This window comes from Lontra canadensis, unplaced genomic scaffold (genome assembly GCF_010015895.1).
Source record: "Lontra canadensis isolate GAN:19392208 unplaced genomic scaffold, GSC_riverotter_1.0 scaffold23, whole genome shotgun sequence".
NCBI classification, from domain to species: Eukaryota; Metazoa; Chordata; class Mammalia; order Carnivora; family Mustelidae; genus Lontra; species Lontra canadensis.
The window spans coordinates 14,145,837-14,169,205 of NW_022631017.1; the positions used below are offsets into that span (position 1 = coordinate 14,145,837).

General features: G+C 39.4%; 2 protein-coding genes across 11 annotated transcripts in view; one reads left to right on the forward strand and one right to left on the reverse strand.

Moving 5' to 3' along the window:
- Positions 1 to 23,369, reverse strand: part of MCM9 (minichromosome maintenance 9 homologous recombination repair factor) — an 87,935-nt gene that overhangs the window by 51,589 nt on the left and 12,977 nt on the right. For 8 of the 10 annotated variants that reach the window (XR_004383237.1, XM_032862403.1, XM_032862402.1 and 5 more), the window contains 2 exons: positions 18,912 to 19,037; positions 16,793 to 16,912 (listed from right to left, as the gene is read on the reverse strand). Coding sequence is in view for 9 of the 10 variants with exons in the window: in XM_032862403.1 (XP_032718294.1) it covers positions 16,793 to 16,912; positions 18,912 to 19,037 (246 nt within the window). In the remaining variant the exon portion in view is untranslated. Of the gene's footprint in view, positions 1 to 6,014; positions 6,175 to 16,001; positions 16,566 to 16,792; positions 16,913 to 18,911; positions 19,038 to 23,369 lie in introns of those variants that run through there. The other 2 variants (XM_032862406.1, XM_032862407.1) reach the window with 2 other exon arrangements.
- ASF1A (anti-silencing function 1A histone chaperone) lies at positions 1,288 to 14,776 on the forward strand. Its single transcript, XM_032862409.1, has 4 exons — positions 1,288 to 1,787; positions 7,400 to 7,515; positions 11,657 to 11,833; positions 12,960 to 14,776. The coding sequence occupies exons 1-4, from the start codon at positions 1,679 to 1,681 to the stop codon at positions 13,170 to 13,172; spliced, it is 615 nt and encodes a 204-aa protein (XP_032718300.1). The 5' UTR covers positions 1,288 to 1,678; the 3' UTR covers positions 13,173 to 14,776.

Genomic DNA, 23,369 nt, shown 5'->3' on the forward strand with positions numbered 1-23,369 from the left:
ATGGGGAGGCCTAGTATTACCTGTGCCATATAAACTTTCAAAAGACCAGCAGATAAAGAAGCCACATCAACAGCAACCTACTTAAGTATGCACAATGCCCAAAGAATGACAACTCAAAATTCTGGGCACTATACTAAGAAACAACTCTTTCAGCACAGATGATACTTAAGAAATAATACTTTCTCTGAATTTAATTAGCCAAGGTCATTGGTTTCACCGAAAACACTGAAGGAAAAAAAAATAATGGTTTATGAACAGCATGTATTAAAAGAAATCTTTATGACTCTTACTAGGTAAACAAATTGTTCAACAACCCCACTAATGTGTTAAAACCTCTCCCTTTCCCCACAATGGTAGTCCAACAGCCTAAATGAATCCACATGAATGCCGATGAATCAAGCCGACTCCTCAAAACTTGTTTGTGGTGCCAAGAATTGTTACTTACTAACGGTTTAGGTCGTAAATTTTTTGGAAATCACATGTCCTCGTATGCTGCTGTGTCTTTACTCTTCCTTTCCCTTTCTTATATTTTTTGCCCATTGGTTTCCTGACACTTCCATTTTCTCTTTTTATGTTCCTGTTACGCTTACCAAACGGCAGAAACCTGGGGTGTAACTGATCACATCTCTAGCAATCTTTTTCTTATCCTAGGGCTTTTGAGACCCAGGTGCTGCCCAAATATTACCTATTCAGATCTTCCAAGCAAAGTGTGCGTGAAAAAGCCTCTCTTCACCCTTCATTTTGTGTCTATTTAACTTACGGCACTGTAGTTGCCCAAACGCAGATATTGACCAAGAATTAGGTTTCCAAAATGGCTTTGCTCCTTTCGAGCTGGCATGAGGTCTATAAAATACAATTTATTTCCACTGCAACCAACCCTTCTCTCTATCCCAAATGTTACCCTGTACGTAGACAGCTGAACCTAACCCCGTGTAGCCAACCGAATCAAAGCTGCTAAATTGAGTAGAGAGAAGGCACAGCCGTTGAACTGATGTAAAAAGAGCGTTAAAAGGCAAAAGAAAAAACACACGCCAAGCAGAAACCACACGAAGCAAAAACCCGAGGGGCGGGCGTCGCCCACAATCCCGCCGTCCCGCCGCCTCGCCGGCCGCGAGCACGCCTCCCCGCCGCGGCCACGCCTCCTCCGACACCCGCCCCGCCCCGCCGCGGCCACGCCCGACGTGAGGCGCGGGAGCCGCCGGGCCGGGGGCGGGGCCTGCGCCGCCCCTCCCCCCCGCCGCCGCCGCCGGCGGCCTCCGCGCGGGCCTCCCAGCCCGTATTCCACTCACTTTGTTCTCCGCCTTTGTCCTAATCCACACCAGCAGGTGGAGCCGCAGTTAAAGTTTCCGAGTCCATTCCGGGAGCGGGAGCCCATCTTGCTCGCCGCCGAGGCCCTCGCTGGAGGAGGAGGGTCAGAGCTCGGGTGCAGCCAATCGCGGGCAACGCTGCTAGTTATCAGAGCAGAATGGGCTGTAGTTTAGTGAAATAGGAAAGCTGCAAAACACTGTGGAGTGCTCCCGTGTAAATAAAAAGAGGAAAAAAAAGTTTCTCAAGTCGCCGCTGCACGACGTCGGGCAGGCGCCGGGGCGGGGGTCTGCGCTCTCCCAAGCGGGCGCGCGCTGGACTTTATTGTGCCGCAACAAGCCCCCGTTCCCATTGTTTGTGTTTTTTTCAAAATATGGCAAAGGTTCAGGTGAACAATGTAGTGGTGCTGGATAACCCTTCTCCTTTCTACAACCCGTTCCAGTTCGAGATCACCTTCGAGTGCATCGAGGACCTGTCTGAAGGTGAGTCGGGCGCCCGCCCGCCGCCGGGCTGTCAGTTGCGGGCTGCAGACGTTGAAAGTTTCCCGGGCCCGGCCTCGCGCGGGCGGCCGGTGCTCGGCGCCGGACGGGCGGCGGGCTCGGCTCTGCGGAGGGAAACTTGAAGTTGATGGACGACGGCCGCCGAGGCGCGCGCGGCGTTCGGCCGCAGCCGGGGCGCCTGCCGTGGCTCAACTTGCGAGGAACTTGTTCAAGCGGAGGTAGCCATGTTGTCAGCTTTGTCTGGCGGGCGGGCGGTTCGCGAGACCCGCACTCGCGCCCGTGGCGCCGGCCGGGGGTCGCGCCGGGCTGGCCCAGCGCCGCGAACGGCCTCCGCGGCCCCGGCACGGAGGCTGGGAAGGGAGAGGCATGTGTGTGGTCGCGCCGGCGAGTTAGCAGCGGAGCCATCTTACCAAGAGTAGAGAATTGGGCCACCGACCCCGGCGTCACGACGCCTCCTCTCCGCGCCGCGGGTGACGAACACGGCGCCCCGCCTGCCCACCTTCCTGCCCCCGAGGGACAGGCAAATCCATTTTTAGAGCTTACGCCGGAGTTGCCCCACTCTCTGGGGTGGCCGTGCCTGGCCGCTCCGGGGAGGAGAGCGAGGCTGTCCTCACGCTGATTTCTGGCTCCCTGGACCAACCAGCGGGGGAGGCGGGCGCAGGCTCGGCCCCTCGGCGGCCGGCGCTCCCCAGGGACGGCGGGTGCTCCCCCGCGGCACTCCCCGGCCGGCGCCCGGGATGCTCGGGGCGCCCGGGGATGCTGGCGCTCAGGCTCGCCCAGACTGGCGGGGACTCACGTTCGTAACGACGGAAACCTCCTCTCCTCCCTCTCAGGAAGAAAAATACTGCTAAGCTAGAAAGTTACATTTAACCCAAGAGCAGAAATAAGTAAAACACTGAAATAATTTCCAGGACTTAATCACTGGCTTCTCAGTAGTCTGAGAGACTTTTCTTCAAGAACGTGTTGAAATCTAATTAAAATAACTGCACATCCAAACACCCTAAGCATAAAACACAAAAGTGGTCTAGGAAATAACAGGTAAAGTCCTGATAGCAATGCAAAGATTTTTACAATTTTTTCTAGGTTCGTTTTAAGGACTCCAAAGATATTTTTTAAATGTGCAGTAATAAATATTTAGAAAGCTAAAACTTGCCAAGGTTTTTATCTTTGCCCTTAGATTTTATTAATCCAGTGCTTTCCTTTTAAATTTGAGGAGAAAAAATTCAACTTCATCAGTGATCATTTTACAGTTAAATAGCGGACATGCTTATTTAAAGTTATAAGTATGTTTAACAAAAATGCATTTAAAATTATGCTAACCATGGTATATAAAGTATTTCACTTAAAAATTAGTTTTTAATCTCTGCAAGATATATTTTATGTAGGGTGCCAAAGTTTTCAGAATATAAAAGCAATACCTGCTTATTGGAATAAACTTTTAAAAAGTTGTGCATACATTTATAAAGTAACAGTCCTCTGTACTCAAATGCCTTCCACCATCGCCTGTAATTAACACTTTAATCTGTGCTCTTCCAAGAAGTATTAATGCATACATAAGAATATGCATACATATGTATTATGTGTATTCCATATTTTAAAAGACAGTTTATTTATTAAACTAATTTCTATTAGGCCACTGATAATAAAATTAAAGGGGATTTTTCTTATTACTCTGAAACCGTTTGATTACTTTCCCAGAGTACTACTATAATCATTTCAGCTACCAGGTCAATTTTTCATACCCAACAGTAAGTTTTCCTTTTTATTGCCAATTATATATAAAAATGGGCAAATGCAAGAGAAACCATTGATCAGTCCATTCCAACGTACTATATTATGGGTATTTCTCAAATGAGGCCTTGCATTTTTTAAGAGCCAGTTTTGGACAAGGATGATAGATGATTCAGGATGTTACAGGGCTTTGACATTGCATGGTTGAAACCCACCATTCATTTAGAATTATGTTCCCATTTTTAACTGGCATCTATTCAGAACTTGGCTGAATCATGTCAGAGTTTTTATGATACTAGTGTCAACAGTACACTTACTTCCACTTTTACACCTCTTCCTAGGGCACCTATACTGGTTATTTAGCATTTTTCAAAAGAGTTTAAGCTGAGTCATACTGAAGCTGCAAAGGAATCTTTCAAAAAGGTGCCATGCTTGTGTACTCCACCTAGAGGCTATGTGGATTAAGGAAATTAAGTTTATTTAGCAAAAGCTTATAAGTTCCATACTTTTATATTGCAGTTCTTTTAAAAAAAAAAAAAATCTATACTTAAAATGAAACTACAGAATATTCTGAAGAGAAATTTTCACTTCATAATTTTGTCTTAAATTCCAAGCCAGAGGTTGGCCACCATTTTACATGCTTAAACTTGATAGGAGACCCAGGATGTGTTTGATCTGATGGTCCCCAAGCTTGTACAAGTTTTGATTGACCTTCATGCTAATCTTGGGCCCTCTGTAGACTGTTGATTCTTTGTTTCTCTAACAGAATGGAGCCATTAAGTTGGTCAGTATCAATAATTCTAAGCTACTGTCAGCTGAACCCTTACAATGTACCAGAATTGAACGTGGTGTTTCATCTTTTTAAACTTCAGGCTTGTTCTAATTCCCAAAGATTACATACTTTACACTCACCACATACCTTCCCAAGTACGGTAATTAGTTTAAAATTCCCTTGGTGACTTCCCTCACTTCCAACCATAATTGCATATACTTGCAATTGGGGTTACCATGATTAAGTGAAACAATTAGTTAACTTTTTAAATAAATGAATAAACCCCAACAGATAACCTGTGTATTTGATTCTATCCCTTCTTTTCCTTTGTATACAGGGGACAGGGGGATGAAAGGAGAGTTTAAAAAAAAAAAAAAAAAAAGAATAAGAATAAAACAACTGATGCTAATTTATAAATAAATTACTGAGCATTTTAAAGTCAGTAGCTTCAGCAAGGATCCATTAGCATAAAAATTAAGGTACAGGTGTTCACTGAGCTACAGCCTGTGCTCCTTAAGGTAGATTATCTTTCCATGGCCTCTGTCCGCACCCATCTCCCTCCACAACCCCCCAACACCCAGTTAAGTTCCTTTATCCCACTATTCATTTGAGAGCCAGAAACGGAAGAATTATTTCCTAGTTTTGGTTTTGGAAGGAGCCCAGGCTTTGAAGTTGCAGAAACAACTTGGGTTCTGATTCTTCGGTTTGGTGAATTTGGGTAAATTACTTAGCTTCTTGAGGACTCAGCTTCCTTGTTTGCATAATAGTATAATTAAATCTATATGATAAAGCTGTTGAGATTTAAATAACAGGGTGAAATTGATAAGACCAATGCCAGCACATAGTAGGTCTTTTATAAGTATATAATTCTTGACTATGTTCCTATGCCAGACCACAAATGCCTTATACCATTTACAAAGCCAAGAGGACTATGTATATTGGTACAAATAAATACATATGAAATGAACAAAATACAAAAACTGCATGTGACAATTACCAGACTACCCTCAATTGGCTAGTTTAGTAGGTTTTACACTCCTGTCATAAGTTTGTCCACTTAGCTTCTGCATTTCCTACATCATTGATACCTTTCTAGTAGATATCTCAAACTTAACATGTCCAAAACTAATTCCTGGTTGTTTTTAATCCCTACCCCTTGCAAAAAAGGGAACTGACTCTTCCTACCTTTATCTTCAAGATTTATCCAGAGCGTGACTGCTTCTCATCCCCGTGGCTACATATGGTCCATGCTACCATCAGTTCTTGGTCTCAGTTGTTAAAAATATCCAACTGTTTCTTCCCTCACCATCTTACAGTCCATACTGAACACAGGATCCACAATGATCCTTCTAAAATGAAAGCTGGATCATGTTATCCTTCCAATCAGAACCCTCCCAATGGCTTCCCATGCTACTTATAAAAGAAGTCTTCAATGACGGCCTTCAAAACTTTGCATAATCTGGCCATGCCCCTCACACTCAATCTAATGGTCAGTTATTTTCCCCTTTATCCAGTTTGCACCAACCCTGACCTCCTTGCTTTTTCTTTTTTTAAGATTTTATTTATTTGACAGAGAAATGACAAATAGGCAGAGAGGAGGCAGGCAGAGGGAGAGGGGAAGCAGGCTTCCTGCTGAGCAGAAAGCCCGATGTGGGGTGATCCCAGGACCCTGAGATCATGACCTGAGCCACCCAGGCACCCCTACTCCTTGCTTTTTCTTGAGCAAGCTAAGCATGCTTCTACTTCTAAATATTTGCTATTCCTTCTAACTAGATATCCATATTGCTTCTTCATCTTTTAATCTTGATCAGCAAATAAATGATCTTGTGAGAGGTCAGATGCAGGGAACTTGCATCTGGAAATGTGCTAGAAGATGGAAATATAAGTGGTCTAGGACAGAGCCATGAAGTACCTCACAGGTCCTCAGAAAACGACTGCTTAGTAAGAGAATAGACCTAAAGGAGCTTCAGTAAATTGCAGTTTATCATACAATATGAATAAGTAGTACCTATTACTATTTCTCTTCTCTCTTTAGGCAACAAAAATACCTACACAATCACACAAAAATGGCAATACCACGGCAGCACTAAGTAGATTCTCAGTGTGTGACCTAGAAACACCCCCCTGGGAGTGCTGCCATGGCCTTGGTGTAGTGAATCCAAGAGGCAGGCTGCACAGTGCTAAACACCTTAGGACGACCAGAAGGTCTCAGAGGTGATCTGTATTTGCAGTTGTCTTCCTCCCCCTTCTAAAGAGGCGGCGGCTCCTTTGAAAGAGCAGTTGCTTTACTCATCTCTGGGTTCTTGTAGCAGAGCGCTCTGCAAAAGGTGCTCAGTGAAAGCTGAATTACATATAACAATGGCATAAAATGTCTTGGGTTGCACTTTAGTGTATCTTCCTCTTTCTCGTGTCTGTTCCCACCACCCATACTTCTTATCAAGTGGTTATAAGGATCCCTGGTTTCCTCACCTACGATATAAAGTGGTGCAGTGAGGGAAAAAACCCAACTGTGGTCCCTTTCACAGTTGATGAGCTGAAGCCCCTCATTTCTGAGCCACAAGGGAAGTTGGCTAATAATGATTTCCCCACTTTGGAGCTCTTTAATAATCTGGATCTGTGCAACATAATATGGGGCAGCCCTTCTAAAGCGTGCTTAGTATTAGTAGCTTGTTAAAAGATGACATAGGTAAAAAGGGGGGGTGGATTCCATAGACGAACAAACTTGGGAAATGCTGGATTAATGTTACTGGTGTTCTTTACTGAAGAAGTCTCACAACACGTGCTCTGCCAAGATGTTTTAGGAGTCCTCAACAGAAGGTTGTAGCATTTCCCAAGTTTTGGGCCATGTTGTTTTTTTTGCTAGGAGCCCTTCCCTGGGACTAGTGTTCCACAAAAGAACATTTTGAGAAAGTTTCTGGTAAGAAATAGAAGAATTTCATAAGGAGCAATTCAGTGCCTTCCTGGATTTTCTGCCATGAGAAGCCAATTTTAGCAGCCAATAAATGGCTTAAGTGGACATTAAAAGGGTCTTTGATGCCATCTCATAATGTAATTACTGAATATGAAATAACGTTTTGGTTTTTAACCCTAGACTTGGAATGGAAAATTATCTATGTGGGCTCTGCAGAAAGTGAAGAATACGACCAAGTTTTAGACTCTGTTTTAGTGGGCCCTGTTCCTGCAGGAAGGCATATGTTTGTATTTCAGGTAAGACTATTCTTGGTAAATATATATGCCAAATACATTTCTAAACTCTAATCTCATGGTCCTTATCCATTTCCTTGTGGGTTAAATTACTCTGCTTCTGCTGTATTCACTTTTTATCTGCTTCTGATCCGCTGTGAGAGGTTGGCGTGCTCTCTGCTCCAGAGCCGTGCACAGCACTCAGTAAAGCTCCCAGTGTCCCGGCATATGCGGTGTTTAATTTGGGCTCTGCCTGTGAATAGTCCTGTAGTATCAGACTTTCAGGGGGACTGGCCAGCAGCCCAATATAGGGATCCAAGGCATACTACAACTGGCATAGTTAGTATAGTAATATGCATCTTCAGTTTATGGTTTTAGCCATTAGGAGTAATGATCACAAGAAAAACAACTTTCTTTCAGCATAATCAGTAATTGAGCTAGGTTAGTAAGTACATAGAGAGCTACTGCATAAAGTTGAATCATTGGAATTAAGGTCCAGTGGTTTACTAAAGCATCTAATCTGTACATATTATAGAGGATTACTGTTACAAATCTACTGCTGTTTATTATTTGTTAGGGGAAATTCTAATACAAATGTTCTCAGGTATCACTGACAGTATTTGGGTCTGTGCCAAGGCTTTAGACACTGTCTTCTGTATTCAAAGTGTTACTTCTTTTAATCCATGTTAAATTGTTGTATAAAGCTATTCAATCACTTCTGATTATCCATGCTTATTAGGAGATATTTGTAAGTAGCCCAAAGAGTAGCCATAGGTTGAAAACAAAACAAAAAAAACACTTCATTTTGTTGCAAGTATTTCTACAAGAGTCCCCATCAGTGAAGTAGAACCCACTGAAAGGACTTCATCCAGAAAGAAAATTAACTCTTCCTATCCCTAACCGCCCCCCCCCCTTTTTTTTCATTTCATAGATGGGACCAATTTAAATGAATACTGTTGGTCAGCTAATCCCATCAGATATGGGCCAAGAATTATAAACATATGGTATCTTGGTCTCCTAGCCTTAGTGCCTTTTATTAAAAGCCAACAAATAATTTGCTATGTTTAAACAAATGGTTAAATAAAACTCAGATATATTAGTTCAAATCTACTGATTAAAAGTGCTGTTAAGCCGATTTGGGTGAGTGCATAACCTTGGTGAAAGATGTGGGTACTAGAGAATGTGCAGAGGGAACCACTGCAGTTACAGACCTTCTTCAGATCCTGGCTCCGTTGCTTATTAAACACGTGCGCCTTTAGACAGGCGCCCTAGCCTCGGTTAGTCACTCTATAGCTGTCTATAAAATGTGGATAATACCTAACCTCATTAGAATGTTAGGATTAAATGAGGAATAAAGTAGTTAAGTGCTATCACTGACAAATAATGCCCTACTTCTATTATTAAAACTAAATTTTTATTCTCTTAAGTTCTTGAAATTGTTACATAAAAGCAGCAGTATTTGCTTTAACCCATAAGCTTGGAAAACCCATACATCACTGATGATAATTCATGATGTGGTAAGAAACTTGGATTGACAGGTAGTGATACACCTTTTTATGCTACCATAAAACCTGCAAATAAATCCCTTGGCTTTGAAACAAACCCTTAAATGACTTTTCTCTGTGTTTATGTTGTTAAGAACACTCTTAAGCTTTTGGCTTAGAGTGAATAATTAATTCAAAAATATTTCCCTCCAGTGATTTTCCAGTAGTTTTACATTGGTATCAGTGTTCATGTTGCCAAAAAGGACAGAGAAAGAAGCATGCGATTTAAATCAGATGGTCAGCCTGTACATTTACAGATAAGATGTCCAGACGTTTGCCTAGTACTGCTGGTTGAAGTTAAAAATCTCTACCTATCACTTTATCCTAAGTGATCTGAGAGGCTTATGGGTTTTTCTACTTGAATATGAATTTGCTGAAGTTGAATCCTTTAGCAAAAAAATTTTAAAACACAAACATGGCTAGCACCAGTCTACTGAGGAGATGGGAAGCACTGTGAGGGGAAGGTTTCCGTAGTAGTACTGAATTGCTTCTTTTTCCCATTTGCCACTCATTTCCAGGACATTAGAATCTTTTTGGGTAACCTGGAAGTAACTAGACCCCTCTGGGGGAAAGGGGACACACAGGATCTTTAAGACAAACAGTATATTCTCAGGACAGGCCCTTAGTCCTCCTGCCAATCTCTCTCCAGTTAGTCAGATTACTTCATGTCAGGAATTGAGTTAGAATAAATTTCAAAATACTAAGTATATACTGAGTGCCCAGAGCTATGCCAGACATGAGATTATAAAGATGAACTGGATAGAATTTCTGCTCAGTCCAGGCAAAGACTGAGGGTAAACATATCTATTTAGGTTATTGGACATACATTAGTAGATGTGTGTCAAGTAATTTTAAGTGCAAAAACAGAGTATTATTAATTCTACCTTCTGAATCAGAAAGGGGTTTACTGGAGTCACCTGGGTGGTTTGGTTGGTTAAGTGTCCGACTCTTGATCTCAGCTCAGGTCTTGCTTTCAAGGTTTTGAGTTCAAGCCCTGTGTTGGGCTCCACACTGGGCATGGGGCCAATGGGCTTCACTAAGGATATATTTCATACAAATTTTGTAGGATGTTAGGGAAGAAACTTACAGGCCAAAAGAACAATATATGCAAGGCACAGAGGCATGAAAGATTACCACTACATTTTAAAGAACTCTGTCTAATCCTAGAACAAGAGTAAGAGGTGTAGAATTAAATGGAGTGTGAATGGTTGAAGACAAATTGTAAAGGGCCTTATAAATGAAGTTAAAGAACAGATTTTTATCTCTGAAATGGGAGTAATCGTCTGGAGTTTTTAAAACAGGTAAAGGAATAGGAATGGATCTTTGCCTAGCTAATGTTGGCAGTAGTACAAACAGCAGGTGAGCTGGAGGATTCTAGTTAGAAAGTTATTCCAGTATTCCAGATAAGACATGAAGACATGAACTGAGTCTTCAGAAAGGAGAAATGTTGCAACAGGCTGGATAGGGGAGGTAGGGAAGAGTAGGTACTGAAATTTTTAGCCTAGGTCAATGTTTTAGCCTAGATAGATATTGTGTGCCTTTTTGTGTCATCTGCATGTGGTAGGTACACAATAATTATTATCTTTAATGACAATGGCTTGATAGAGAATGTCAGCCAGGGGTGTTGCTAAGCTATAGCACTGGCTGAAGTGTTCACCCAGGCACAGGGATGTTCTTTAGTGTCCTGGCAAGAGTCAGCTGATCTGCTGGGATGAGCTCCATCCCTTCAGCACTCAGAATGACTTCCTCAGGTCACAATCCCATGCCTCACTGTCACTGCGCATTAGCCGAGGCCTCCTCACCAGTCTCCTTAGTGCCTCTCACACTGCCATGCGTGGAACCCTAGCCTTTGCCCATGCTGTTTGCCTTCTCTAGCTCACTTGCTTCACCTTCTGCATTCCTCAAGATTCAGCAGCTTGATTCAAAACATCATTAAGTATATCTTCTTAAACCAATCTTTACCTTGGTTGTATTTCTGTAGTATGTGTGGTTTAAAAGTACACTATATTTTAGTGGCTATCAAAGTCATTCACAATAGATGATTAATATTTTTGAAAATCTGCTATAGAGCCACTTCTATCCCATTTTCAGTCTTACGTTAATTTACTATTAGAATATTTGTGCAAGGGTGGGAGAGTGGGTGTGAGAATATGTGTCCTGAGTATAAGAGAGAAACCAGTATAATAAACATTTGTTGCCAGCAGGCTGTGTGGAGATCATTGAATATTTACTAATTTAGGTTTAAAAATTATGACTGGAAATTATGACTAGAATCAACTAGACTATTGGCTTAATTGTTTGCTATATTTTATAAAAGGTTTTATAATTTAATATTGTATAATCCCATATGAACTACCATACAGTCTGACTAGATTTATCTTCCTATAAAAGTAGTGAAGTTTTCAGGTGCCCAGAGTAATTAGCTATATTGTGGAGAAATATTCGAACTATATTTTCTGACTATAAGTCAATCTCAAAAATGAGCATTTGCCTTCCCAGTATGATTTCCAAGTTTTTGTTGTTTTGCCCTTAACTGACAGTGCTGAAGGTAACCAGAATGTGTCTTGCTTGTAGTTAACAGCCTTTTGTGATGTGTTTCTTTTCTTTTTAAATTATTGTAGGCTGATGCACCTAATCCAGGACTCATTCCAGATGCAGATGCAGTAGGTGTAACAGTTGTGCTAATTACATGCACCTATCGAGGTCAAGAATTTATTAGAGTTGGCTATTATGTAAATAATGAATATACTGAGACAGAGCTAAGGGAAAATCCACCAGTAAAACCAGACTTTTCTAAGGTAATGACTATTTCTTTTTCATTACTTTTACTATACTTTTTTTTTTAAAGTAGATGCCATTTCATAGTATACTATGAAAATAGCTTGGAGACAAAATAAATTTGAGGTCCTTGTGCCAAATGGGCACACTAACCATTCCATTTCCATACTTGACCTCAGACCCTACCTCCTGATGAATCATTAGTAATTAATGTTGGTCAGGCACTTTCAGAGTCTCTTATGGTTTAGAAAGTTGAAAGTGCCTCCTCTAAGAGGTAGTAGTTTACAACTTTCTCTATGGCATTTCCTGTACATCATATATATTAGAGATGAAACCAAAGGTCTTAAGTATCTCTGGTTTTGGAAAATAGCTTCTGAGCGAGAAGCTGAAACCTGTGCTTCAGAATTACAGATTCTCAGAAATACTTCCTATTTTATGATTTTTTTCATTGGGACCTGACAGTTTAGTAACTGGTGACTTATGTAAGATTGAACACAACACTCCATCTGCCTGAGCATGCAAGAAAAATTACATGGGAGTAGAATGGAATGTTCTTTCTGATAATGAGGCTGGAATATTTAATCCTGGTATGGGACCTTCCAGTGACTTAATGTATTAGTTAACTGTAAGGCACCTTGTATAGCAGAAAACAAAAAACTAGAATACTATTTCTGAGAATGAACCATAATAATTAAAAGGTATGAAACCACTTATAATGAGAATTGATATTTGGGGAAATTTTTATTTTCTTTGGAAGTATTACTGAAGAGACACCATATCAACCCAAAAAGCATACTAATTAGATAAAGCATCCTGTGGAGAATCCACCCTCAAGAAAGAAGAGACTGTCTCCCTTTTAGGAAACAGAAGTATAGAAGGGTTAGATATTTTGTTGTTTAGTAAGAGATCTGGATTGAATACCCTCAGATCCTTCATATCCTCTCCATTAGTCTAAAGTATTTTTTTTGCTGTAGCCCTAGTCCTTGTGTATTAGTTACGTTTAAGGTGCTTCACTAAATTTTATGCCTTTGTATAAATTTTAGCCCTTTAGCAGTACTGATATAAAGAACCATTTGATTAAGCTCCTATTCATGTATATTTAACTTTCCTAATGTTGTCTGTTTATATATGTCCTTCTTCCTTTAGCTTCAAAGGAACATTTTGGCATCTAATCCCAGAGTTACAAGATTCCACATTAATTGGGAAGATAACACAGAAAAACTGGAAGATGCAGAGAGCAGTAATCCAAATCTACAATCACTTCTTTCAACAGATGCATTACCTTCAGCATCAAAGGGATGGTCCACATCAGAAAACTCACTAAATGTCATGTTAGAATCCCATATGGACTGCATGTGACCACCTGCCATCCCTTTAGTACAAATTAAGCTATAAAAACACACAGAACTATTTGAAATTCCGTAAGTACATAGTCGAGACACAATGTGAAGAATTTGTTTAAAAACATCCTGTAGAAAGTTTATAAGAAAACCAGTATTTGAGCAAATTGTGGAATATAAATACAACTATTTTTAAGTAATTTTTTTCTCTAATGTGTTATTTTATTTGTTCTGAAACTAATCTGATTAAAACATATATATTATTTTCTTCTCTGCTATATGTAATTAAAGCACTTATAAAGAAAAATATAAACCATTAGACCAGGTTGTAAAGCTGTCTTAGCCTTTTGGACAATAATCTTTGGACCACTATTTTACTGGCCTTCAGAAGAACAAACTTCTGACTTCAACTAAAATGTTTCTGTGATAAATAGTTTGGTTGAATGTGAGGGGCAAATTTCTATTCTTTTTGTCAATGTCCTTAAAGAAGGGATTTGAAGTCAACTATATGCTACCACAAACTTTAGGACCTGATTTTCTAGGCCACCTTGAAGCCTCTTATGGCAACTATTACACAGAATGTTAGACAGCATTCAGTTTGGTTTCTAAGATGATAACAAATGTGGTTGATTGTTCTTAAAGTCCTTTGTTTTATAACCATTTAGGACATCCAAATACTCCTTGAATCATCCATCATTTCTACCCAGTGAATTCAGCATGTCAAGAGCAGACGTAAACGCGCTAAGTTTAAGAATAGGATATTATAATGACTTAGATCTATTCATGAGATTTATAAAAATACAATGAACTTAACCCTTCAAAATTGACTTGTTAGATCATCTGTTGTTGACAGTGTTTATTTAAAAAAAAAAGTGGATTTGGGAAGGTGTATTTAGCTTTATCATAATAGATGAGTCACTATTTTGGAAAAATATATATTTTCACACATGTGGTACTCTTCTCCATATCCCTTGACACTCATGCAGAATAAGATTAGGCATATTTGTGGTTGATGTATTTTAGATAGCCTTTCCAGATACGTTTTTAAAAAGTAATCTTGGAAAGGAATCCATTAACTAAGTGGGCCAAAAGGTTCTTTTTCTTTGATGAGAGCTAGGTCCTTCCTCAAAGTTTCCTGTGCTTCATTAAATTAAGTGTAGAATATTCTCAATACTCTTGCTGCTAAGCAAGACATTAGCCATATGATACAGTTATGCAGTGCCTTTATATCTAAAACTTTTATACTGCACTTTTTAAAGCTTTTATTTTGAGGAAGGGAAAAGGGCATTTGTCTGAATGTGGAATTTAAGTTGTATATATTTCCTGTCATTCTAAAAAAAGAATTTGTGAAGGAAAATTTTGCTAAATGTTAAACCTTGAAATTTAATATACCAGATTATCAAAATACTGTCCACTAACTAGTTCATAGATTTTAAAAATAAAATACATCCAACTGTTAAAACTATATGAAGAAAATTTCATTTTTGTTTATTTGCAATTAAAGGAAAATGTTAAAATATTAAAATGAAAATAAAAGTAAAATTTCCGACAAAGAGCTCAGTGATTAATATAACAAGATATGGGCTTGTTAGAAATAAAGCATATATAAGCCAAATTACCAAATAAAGCAATTTACTGCTGAGTTTTTATTCCGACTAATTATAGTGACTAATTCGTATTAATACCAAGAGTTAGGTTTTTACATCAATTTGTAAACGGACAGCTAATTTTTACAAAAGGTTAAGACTTACGTTTTAAGTCTTTCAGAATTTTTATGATTCTATAAGATTTAGAACTCAAACTATAGCACAGGGGTTTTATTTTCCCCCCGTTTAGCTTCATTTAGAGACACTATATGAAGTATAGCTAAAATGTTTGGAATAGTTTTTTTCCTTTTTGATCATAGTAAATAGTTCATTTATGAAAAGATATGAACCAATTACTTATACCACAGAAGGCAGAAGCAAGTAGGCTGGAGGGAATAAGGGTATCAGTTGAGCTAGAAATCTGAGGAGCATGCATGCATTTGTTCATTTATAACCTTCTATAACCTTAGGCTTCCATGCGGTCTTATTGTTTGGTTTTAAGATTTGGGGTTTCTAATTTTACCAAGAAAGTCTATGGAAGCAATTTTTGAAATCCCTGATTTTTTAATCCCTGATACATATAAAAAAGTATATGACTCTGAAACACAAGTATTTATATGTTAATTTTCATGAAAATGCACCCATATAGTGCATCTTTATTGTGTGCAGCATATTCTGGTATCTTTTATTGTATTTCATTTTTAAAGTGCTGGTTTTGACTCCCTGAACTGGCATTTATGACTCTAAGGGACTGTGATATGCAGTTTAAAGAAAGGCTAGTCTGGCATTTTGAACAGATGAGACTTAGCAATAACTTTTCTTTCATTTTATATTCCCCGTACCTGTCTTTTGGATTATGATCTTGATGCTTAAAAAAAAGGGAAAAGTGCTAGTACAGTGAATCAGCAGCCATTCACTTGAAAACCGTCCAAATATTCTGAAGTTACTGGTAGCCCACCAGATAGCCTGGATGCATTTCTTGGCCCTCCATATAGTTAACTTACGAAACATTCCACATAATTACTTGGCAAACACTTTTGTTTGTTACCGGCATCATTTTATAAAGAACTCTAGAACCCTGGGTCATAAGAATTTTTAAATGCACATAAAGTGTTCTTTATATATTCTTGCTTACTATCCTTCCAGTATGCTGAACCTTGTCTATGCCTCTCCATTCACAAATCCCTTCTCATCAATGCTTAATGTACTATTCAGTTATATTTCAAAATCTAAGAGCCCCTTAGATTTCCTCATGTAGGGGGCTTTCCTCATGTAGGACCATTAATGCAGCATTTGCTGCTTTATGAGAAGTTTTATAGTATAAGTTTCTCATAAGAAATTTTAGCACAGGCTTCCCTTAATAAGTAGCAAAGAACATTTGTAAAATGTGTGAAACCAAAGGCCTATTATAGACAGAAGTACAGGAGAAATATTTCCCCAATCACAACAGTGTAAAATACAAAATCCCATTAAGACGGGCTTTCTAAAAATTTTCCTAAAGTTACTTTATAATCACATCCTGACATTTGATCTGCAAAGGCTTTTAAATGTACTTGAAGAATCATTGCAATATATGAATGACGCTCCACAATGCAGTGAAAGTGTGCTTTCCATGTATTAAGACAAATTTTCTACTGAATTTTCAGTAGGAGCTACTGTTGCCCATGAGATCTACAAGCACAAAAATGCCTCAAGCTCTATGCCATCGATCTACTTTGATAAAGGGAGATTTTTTTTTCCCATTTATCTCAATGTTTTGTTTACTAGGTCCTCATAAAATGCCAGATGGTGCATGCTTTTTCCACATTAAATAGGATCTTTCAAAACTAAGATGTAAAAAAATAAATGGGATAAGTTTTAGGAAAATTAAGTGAAAGTGGAGCTTTTAAAATATTTTCTTAGAGCTACAAAAGTAGGTGCTACATATTTTCTTTGATTTTTGGCAGTAACTCAAAAATTAGCTTGAAATTTATCCTATGTTAGGTACTTTTTCATCAGAAAAACATTGTTTATGTAGTAAAGTTAAATTAACTGAAATTGTCATATAAAATACCTGCACTAGTAGATCCAATTCCTGTGGTGAGCACAGAGCGTGGTGTAATCTTCGCTGCATACTTGAGGAATTGAGATTTTCCTGTGCCAGGATCCCCAACCAATAAAAGATGAGATTCGCCTAGAAAAAAGTTAGTAAACTTTCAAATTTCTATGAAAAGACCCATGAATTAAGTGTAATTAATCAAGAAGAAAACGGTCTACTTGGGATGCCAACACAATTTACATTTTATGCTTCTGCTATTTACTTAAGGTCATTTAAGGACAGACTTAACCAGTTATCTTTAGAAAAGTTAACTATCATCATAAAAATTTTAAGTGACTTCTGAATATGATATTTATAATCTAATAGACTTTGTGCTATTTCCAGATGTTCAGGCATATGCCTAACATTTTAAAAATTTTTGGCTTATAAAGTTTCTGATTTTATTTTTTATTTTAAAGATTTTATTTATTAGCGAGAGAATACGAGCAGGGGGAGGGGCAATCAGAGAGGGAGAAGCAGGCTCCACGCTGAGCAGGGAACCTGTTGTGGGACTCAATCCATGGACCCCAGGATCATGACCTGAGCCGAAGGCAGACACTTAACCAACTGAGCCACTCAGGCACCCCTTAATCTATTTTTTTTTTTTTAAAGATTTTATTTATTTATTTATTTATTTGACAGGCAGAGATCACAAGTAGGCAGAGAGGCAGGCAGAAAACCCGATGTGGGACTCGATCCCGGGACCCCGAGATCTTGACCTGAGCCGAAGGCAGCGGTTTAACCCACTGAGCCACCCAGGCGCCCCCTTAATCTATTTTTAAATACCAAACTACTTGGCTAAATCTTTCCAAACAAGCCATACAAATATTTTATTCCATTTTTATTTAAGTATTTTTAAGTGTTAAGGACTTTATAAGTGCTTTATAAGTATCAAGTCGCTTATGATTATAACAGTTAAATGAAGACCTTTTCATTTTATGTAAATTATAGTAATTTAATGAAATAATCTACCTTAAAGTACTTATTTTCAAATGTAACAAATGAACATATAAGTATCTTTTGGTATGTATTATCTCACTGATCAATTTATTCATCAATTTATTCAGTTATACTCAAGTATTTCCTAAATACATTAATAGGAAACTCCTTCTTATGCTCAACATTTAGCAGAGTGCCAGAATGTGATCAAAACATACAATACATATAAACTTTTTATACTTTCTATTCCATATTGTACCATATGGTTTTAGAAATCTTACTAACAGCCTTGTTTATAACAATGTCCTTTTAGTCTTTGGTTATTATGACCCTCAAGTGGCCTATATAATGGCCATAATAAACCTACTTTATGCCAGATTCAGGTCAGTTAAATGTGTTAGCTGCAAAAGAGCTTTCTGCCATTTGAACATAATTATACACTTAGAGTAATCTTTGCTTGAACGTATGACCTACAGCAGCACCTCACGGCAGATGGCACTTCTGCAACCTACCAGCGGAAGGGGAATCAGCAGGCAGATGACTGAGAGCAACAGTCTGAGAGAAACACACTGACAGTCACAGATGGAGAGACACTGACTTGGAGACCTTAAAAAGCACTATCTAATCTTTTCCTCTTGAAGACAGACTGGGGATCCAACGGAAAAGATAGTAATCAAAATGTAAAGATTTTATTTTGTGGCACCTTTACAGACTGGAGCAAAATTAGATGTTCCTCAAAACACTTAAAATTTCTTTAAGTCTTTGGAATTCTAGAAATTACCTTTTGATATATAGATGCTGGACTAAGTATTGGGCAACTGTCAGCTTTAAAAGATTATGGTTAGTGGGGCGCCTGGGTGGCTCAGTGGGTTAAGCCTCTGCCTTCAGCTGGGGTCATGATCCAGGGTCCTGGAATCAAGCCCCACGTCGTCGGGCTCTCTGCTCAGCAGGGAGCCTGCTTCCTCCTCTCTCTCTGCCTGCCTCTCTGCCTACTTGTGATTGCTCTGTCAAATAAATAAATAAATTCTTTAAAAAAAAAAAAGATTATGATTAGAAAATAAAGCTCAAAAAGTCATTTTTATTCAGGAAAGGAAAATTCTAACTTCTTACCTTGTATGTATTAACATTTCTCCAAAAAGTTTTAATAGGTACTAACCTCTGACCCGTGTTCCTGTAGCATCAGTCCTTTGAATCCCACCAGCCAGCACCAGGGCCACAGCAAGCTTTACTAAGTACATCCCAAAAACCTGAGGGCACAAGCTGGCCAATATTTCATTCCTTCCTAGGAAAGGCAGAAAGGTCAGATGTTACGAACAGTTTTCAAGAAATCCTATCTGAAATTTCCCTTCTTATCCTAACTTCCTAGAAATATACCCTGCCATCTAATATCAAGAGACCCACTTCCAAATCCTACAAGAGTAAATAACTGTTTTGGTCCTAAAATTCCTTCTCTTATTAATGCCACGATAGGAAGTCTGCTTTTTTATTCCTTGCTTTTTATTTTTATGCCTGCTTAAGTTTCCATAAATTTATCATACTTTACAGGGACAGAAAGGAATCTCCTTTATTCCCTCATTAAGCCAACATTATCCCTTTAAAATACCATTGTACTTTACTCCACTGCCTAAATAAAATGAAGGTGCTCAATCTAAATAAGTCGGATTGCAGGACCCAGTAATCTTTAAATACAAGAGGTACTTGGAGCTCATGGAGCTTCTCCAGAGGTCTAAGAAAGAAGTAAAATAATCTACCCTGTGAGTCAATTCAGCATTTGCTCTGAACAATTTGGTAAAGTCTCTTTACCTAGAATAAGTTACCAGGGTATCACAGTATTAAAAAGATCATATAAATTATAATTCTAGCAATCCAAGAGGGAAGTCTCAGATTCTTCTGATCATGTGTTGTTGTTTAAGATTTTTTTTTATTTTAGAGAGAGAGCATGAGCAGGAGGGGTAGAGGGAGAGACAGAGAATCTCAAGCAGACTCTACACTGAGCATGGAGCCCAATTTGGGGCTTAATCTCAGGGCCATGAGATTATGACCTGAGCCAAAACCAAGAGTCACGGGCTTAACCAACTGCGCCATCCAGATGCTCCTGATCATGTGCTTTATTTTTAAGATTTTTAAATTTATCTTCTTGACGGTGGGGGAGCGGTCACAAGTAGGGGGAGCAGAAGGCAGAGGTAGAGAGAGAAGCCGGCTCCCCGCTGAGCAGGGAGGTGGATGCAGGGCCCCATATCAGGATCCCAGGACCCTGGGACCACGGGATCATGACCTGAGCCAAAGGCAGATGCTCAACAACTGAGCCACCCAAGTGCCCCTGATCATATGCTTTTTTTAAAAAGATTTTTTATTTCTTCATGTAACAGAGAGAGAGATCACAAGTAGGCAGAGAGGCAGGCAGAGAGAGAGGGGGAAGCAGACTCCCTGCTATGCAGAGAGCCCGATGTGGGGCTCGATCCCAGGACCCTGAGATCATGACCTGAGCCAAAGGCAGAGGATTAACCCACTGAGCCACCCAGGTGCCTGATCATGGGCTTTAAGTAAGAAAATATCACTGTTTGAGTTTGTTTTCAGAAATGCCAAAACACCAAATCTGATAATCTGCCTGTCCCACATATAAATAAAGCAGGTATTTCATTTGATCACTGGCCTAATTAACCAGCAGGGGCTCTTAGAACCTATACCATCCTAACAAGCCTGTCCTAAGCTTGTCTTCACTTATGTGGAACCCGCTACTGTGATGGTTCTCTCCACATGCTGGCAACTAATTTGTGTGTTTCAGGGCTTCCATGTTTGTGCTCATGTTTCAGAGGCAGCTCTATTTGAGGAGGAAAATAATCATGTAAATATTTAGCTGATTATTCCAGTTCCAGAAGCTTTTCTGCCAAAGCATTAGGGAAAGGAAGAGGGCTTTGTCCAGAATTTATGGCCTTATGCACAAAAGCTCCTTATTGTAATGAATCAGAATTGATCCAATGACAATGTAGGGTGACATGACTTGGGATGGCAGAAATGTGAAGAAAGAAAATCTTTTAGTAAAATGAGAATCAGAAAAAAGAATTAGTAAATCCTAGAAGGCAGCTCCTTAAGCACCAAAGGGAATCCCTCTCTTTCCTAAGGACGAAAGCCCAAAGGAAAAAGAGGAAGAAGGTTTGGGATCTAAGCAAATAAGACATTACAGCAGGTAGGTAAATTCTGACCAGAATTACACACACAAAGAAAGAAGGAATAGCCCCAACAAGCAGGTTTAGGAGTAGGCAAACTGACCTGGGAGACTTCTGTGCCCTCTGTGCTGAATAAAGGTAGATTCAGTGACTGATGTGCTAACAGGAAACATATCCCAGTGGTAAAGAGCACAGGCTCGGGGGTCAGAGGCCTGGATCACATCCCAGTGCTACTACTTACTACCCATCTGACTTTGGGCAAGTTTCTTAACCTCTCTGCCCCTATTTTCTTATCTGTAAAATGGAATGATAATGGTATCTTACAGAACTGTTGAGGATCAAAGGAGTTAATAAGTATATAGCACATAGAACAACACCTGACACACTTAACTGTTAAGCTATTATATTACCTCTATTACTTATGCTTATTTCGGATCTCAATGTTTACTCCCAAAGTAGTTAACACAAAAGATATAAAGTGAGGTCTGAAGTACCAGAGAAGAATAAAAGGGAAGAACTATTCCCTTAAATTTGTTGTCTAAAGTTCCTTGAATCATGGCGATAGAGGCCATGGCTGTACCATGGAAGAGAATGAATTAGAGTGAATACGCCCCCAACTCTAGCTCCCTCCCAAATTTCTGCTTCTAGACCACGTTAATCGTGTGTCTAGAGCCTACCAGCTCATTCTTGTGGCATGGCCCTCAGTTACCCCAAGGAGAATAGGACTTCTAGATCTTCCCAGATCTGAGTCATCCCTGAATCGGTTCACATGGCCCAACAGACCCCAATCCCTACATTTGGGTTTCTATTCAGCATCTAGGCACCAGGGTCAGAGGGTCCCAGATGTTACTGCAGACTGGAACAAAGTCTTCACCTTCTAGACAGTACCAGTGTCAGATCTTAGTGAAGCAGATCAAACTCCAAGAGCTGAGGAGTGAAATCCCTGGCATTAGACTAGCAAAATGAAGACATCCTTCCAGATACAGCTGTCCGCTTCCACCACCCCTTCCCTTATTTCCCCCAACTAGCACGCATACACTTTGAATTGATAAAGTACAGTACTGGTACTGAGTACTCAGAAAACTAAGAAAGCAGAATCCATTTGCACTAAAAAAACATTGCCTTGTTTTCTCTCTCTTCTTACTTATGTTTCTTATAAGGTCATTATATTTACTTCTTCCTTTTATCCAGTAAATGAGCTGTACATCCATAACCTTCTAATTGAAACAAGATAGACTCTTGAATTGACAGCACAAAGCACTTCTCTTGGTCTGGGTAGAACACTATATGATCCCCTTCCTTCACTGTAACAGGAACAGCTGAGCTGTGTGGCACTGCAATTAGTAAGAAATGACTGTGGTCCAAGGAAGAGTTACAGATTTTTGTGAGGACCCGACCCTAAGAAACAATTTTAAATACAGAAATTCCTTTAAAAATATATATGGTTCTTAAAGGGTTTGCTTAATAAAGCCACGACATAGAGAGCCCCACTTTAGTATTTAAGAATAAAGTAATCAGTATGTGTGAGACTTAAGATGAAGTTTATTAAAAATAGTCTATCACAGGCTTCAGTTTATTTTTCTCAGTAGATGCCTCCAAGGAAGAATGAAAACAGACATTTGAAGATTTAACCGGTGTTTTATATCTTTGGAATTTTTAAATAAAAAAATATTCTATGAACCTAAAGGCTGTAATGTTTTAGTTTATGTATCTTACTGCCACAATCAAAAGTTTTTGCTGTGATGACAAAGCTTATATTTTGCATCCTTCTATCTCTCATCACTTCTTTCCTACTGACTACATATTTAAAAATCTTCAGTTAATGGGATGCCTGGGTGGCTCAGTTGGTTAAGCAGCTGCCTTCGGCTCAGGTCATGATCCCAGCGTCCTGGGATCGAGTCCCACATCGGGCTCCTTGCTTGGCAGGGAGCCTGCTTCTCCCTCTGCCTCTGCCTCTGCCTGCCATTCTGTCTGCCTGTGCTCGCTCTCTCCCTCTCTGGTCCTGGGATCGAGTCCCACATCGGGCTCTCTGCTCAGCAGGGAGCCTGTTTCCCTCTCTCTCTGTGCCTGCTTCTCTGTCTACTTGTGATCTCTCTCTGTCAAATAAATAAATAAAATCTTAAAAAAATATATATATATTAAAAATCTTCAGTTAAAATAGTGTGAAGTTGTCTTTATTATCTCAGGTACATGAGAAAAGAAGACTTTCATAGGATGACGTTTCATAGTAGGATGTGTCTTGTCTACTTACAGAGGAATTGTATATTTATTGGTAAAGAAGGGAGAAAACTGGCAGTATAAGAGATGTCTAAAATAACAGAAATGGAAAATCTCTTGTAATCCAGCTTTTATTTTCCAAAAGATCTCTAAATTAAAAAAGACTATACCAGCAAAGGGCTCTTCAAAAGGAAACTACGGCTAAAAGTACTGATGACTGCTACCACCTT

What these genes read in the sequence shown, in the direction of transcription:
- ASF1A (XM_032862409.1), top strand. Translation starts at nt 1,679, where the DNA reads ATGGCAAAGGTTCAGGTGAACAATGTAGTGGTGCTGGATAACCCTTCT. An exon ending in GGCATATGTTTGTATTTCAG is followed by an intron (nt 7,516 to 11,656) that starts GTAAGACTATTC and finishes AAATTATTGTAG; the next exon opens with GCTGATGCACCTAATCCAGG. An exon ending in TAAAACCAGACTTTTCTAAG is followed by an intron (nt 11,834 to 12,959) that starts GTAATGACTATT and finishes TTCTTCCTTTAG; the next exon opens with CTTCAAAGGAACATTTTGGC.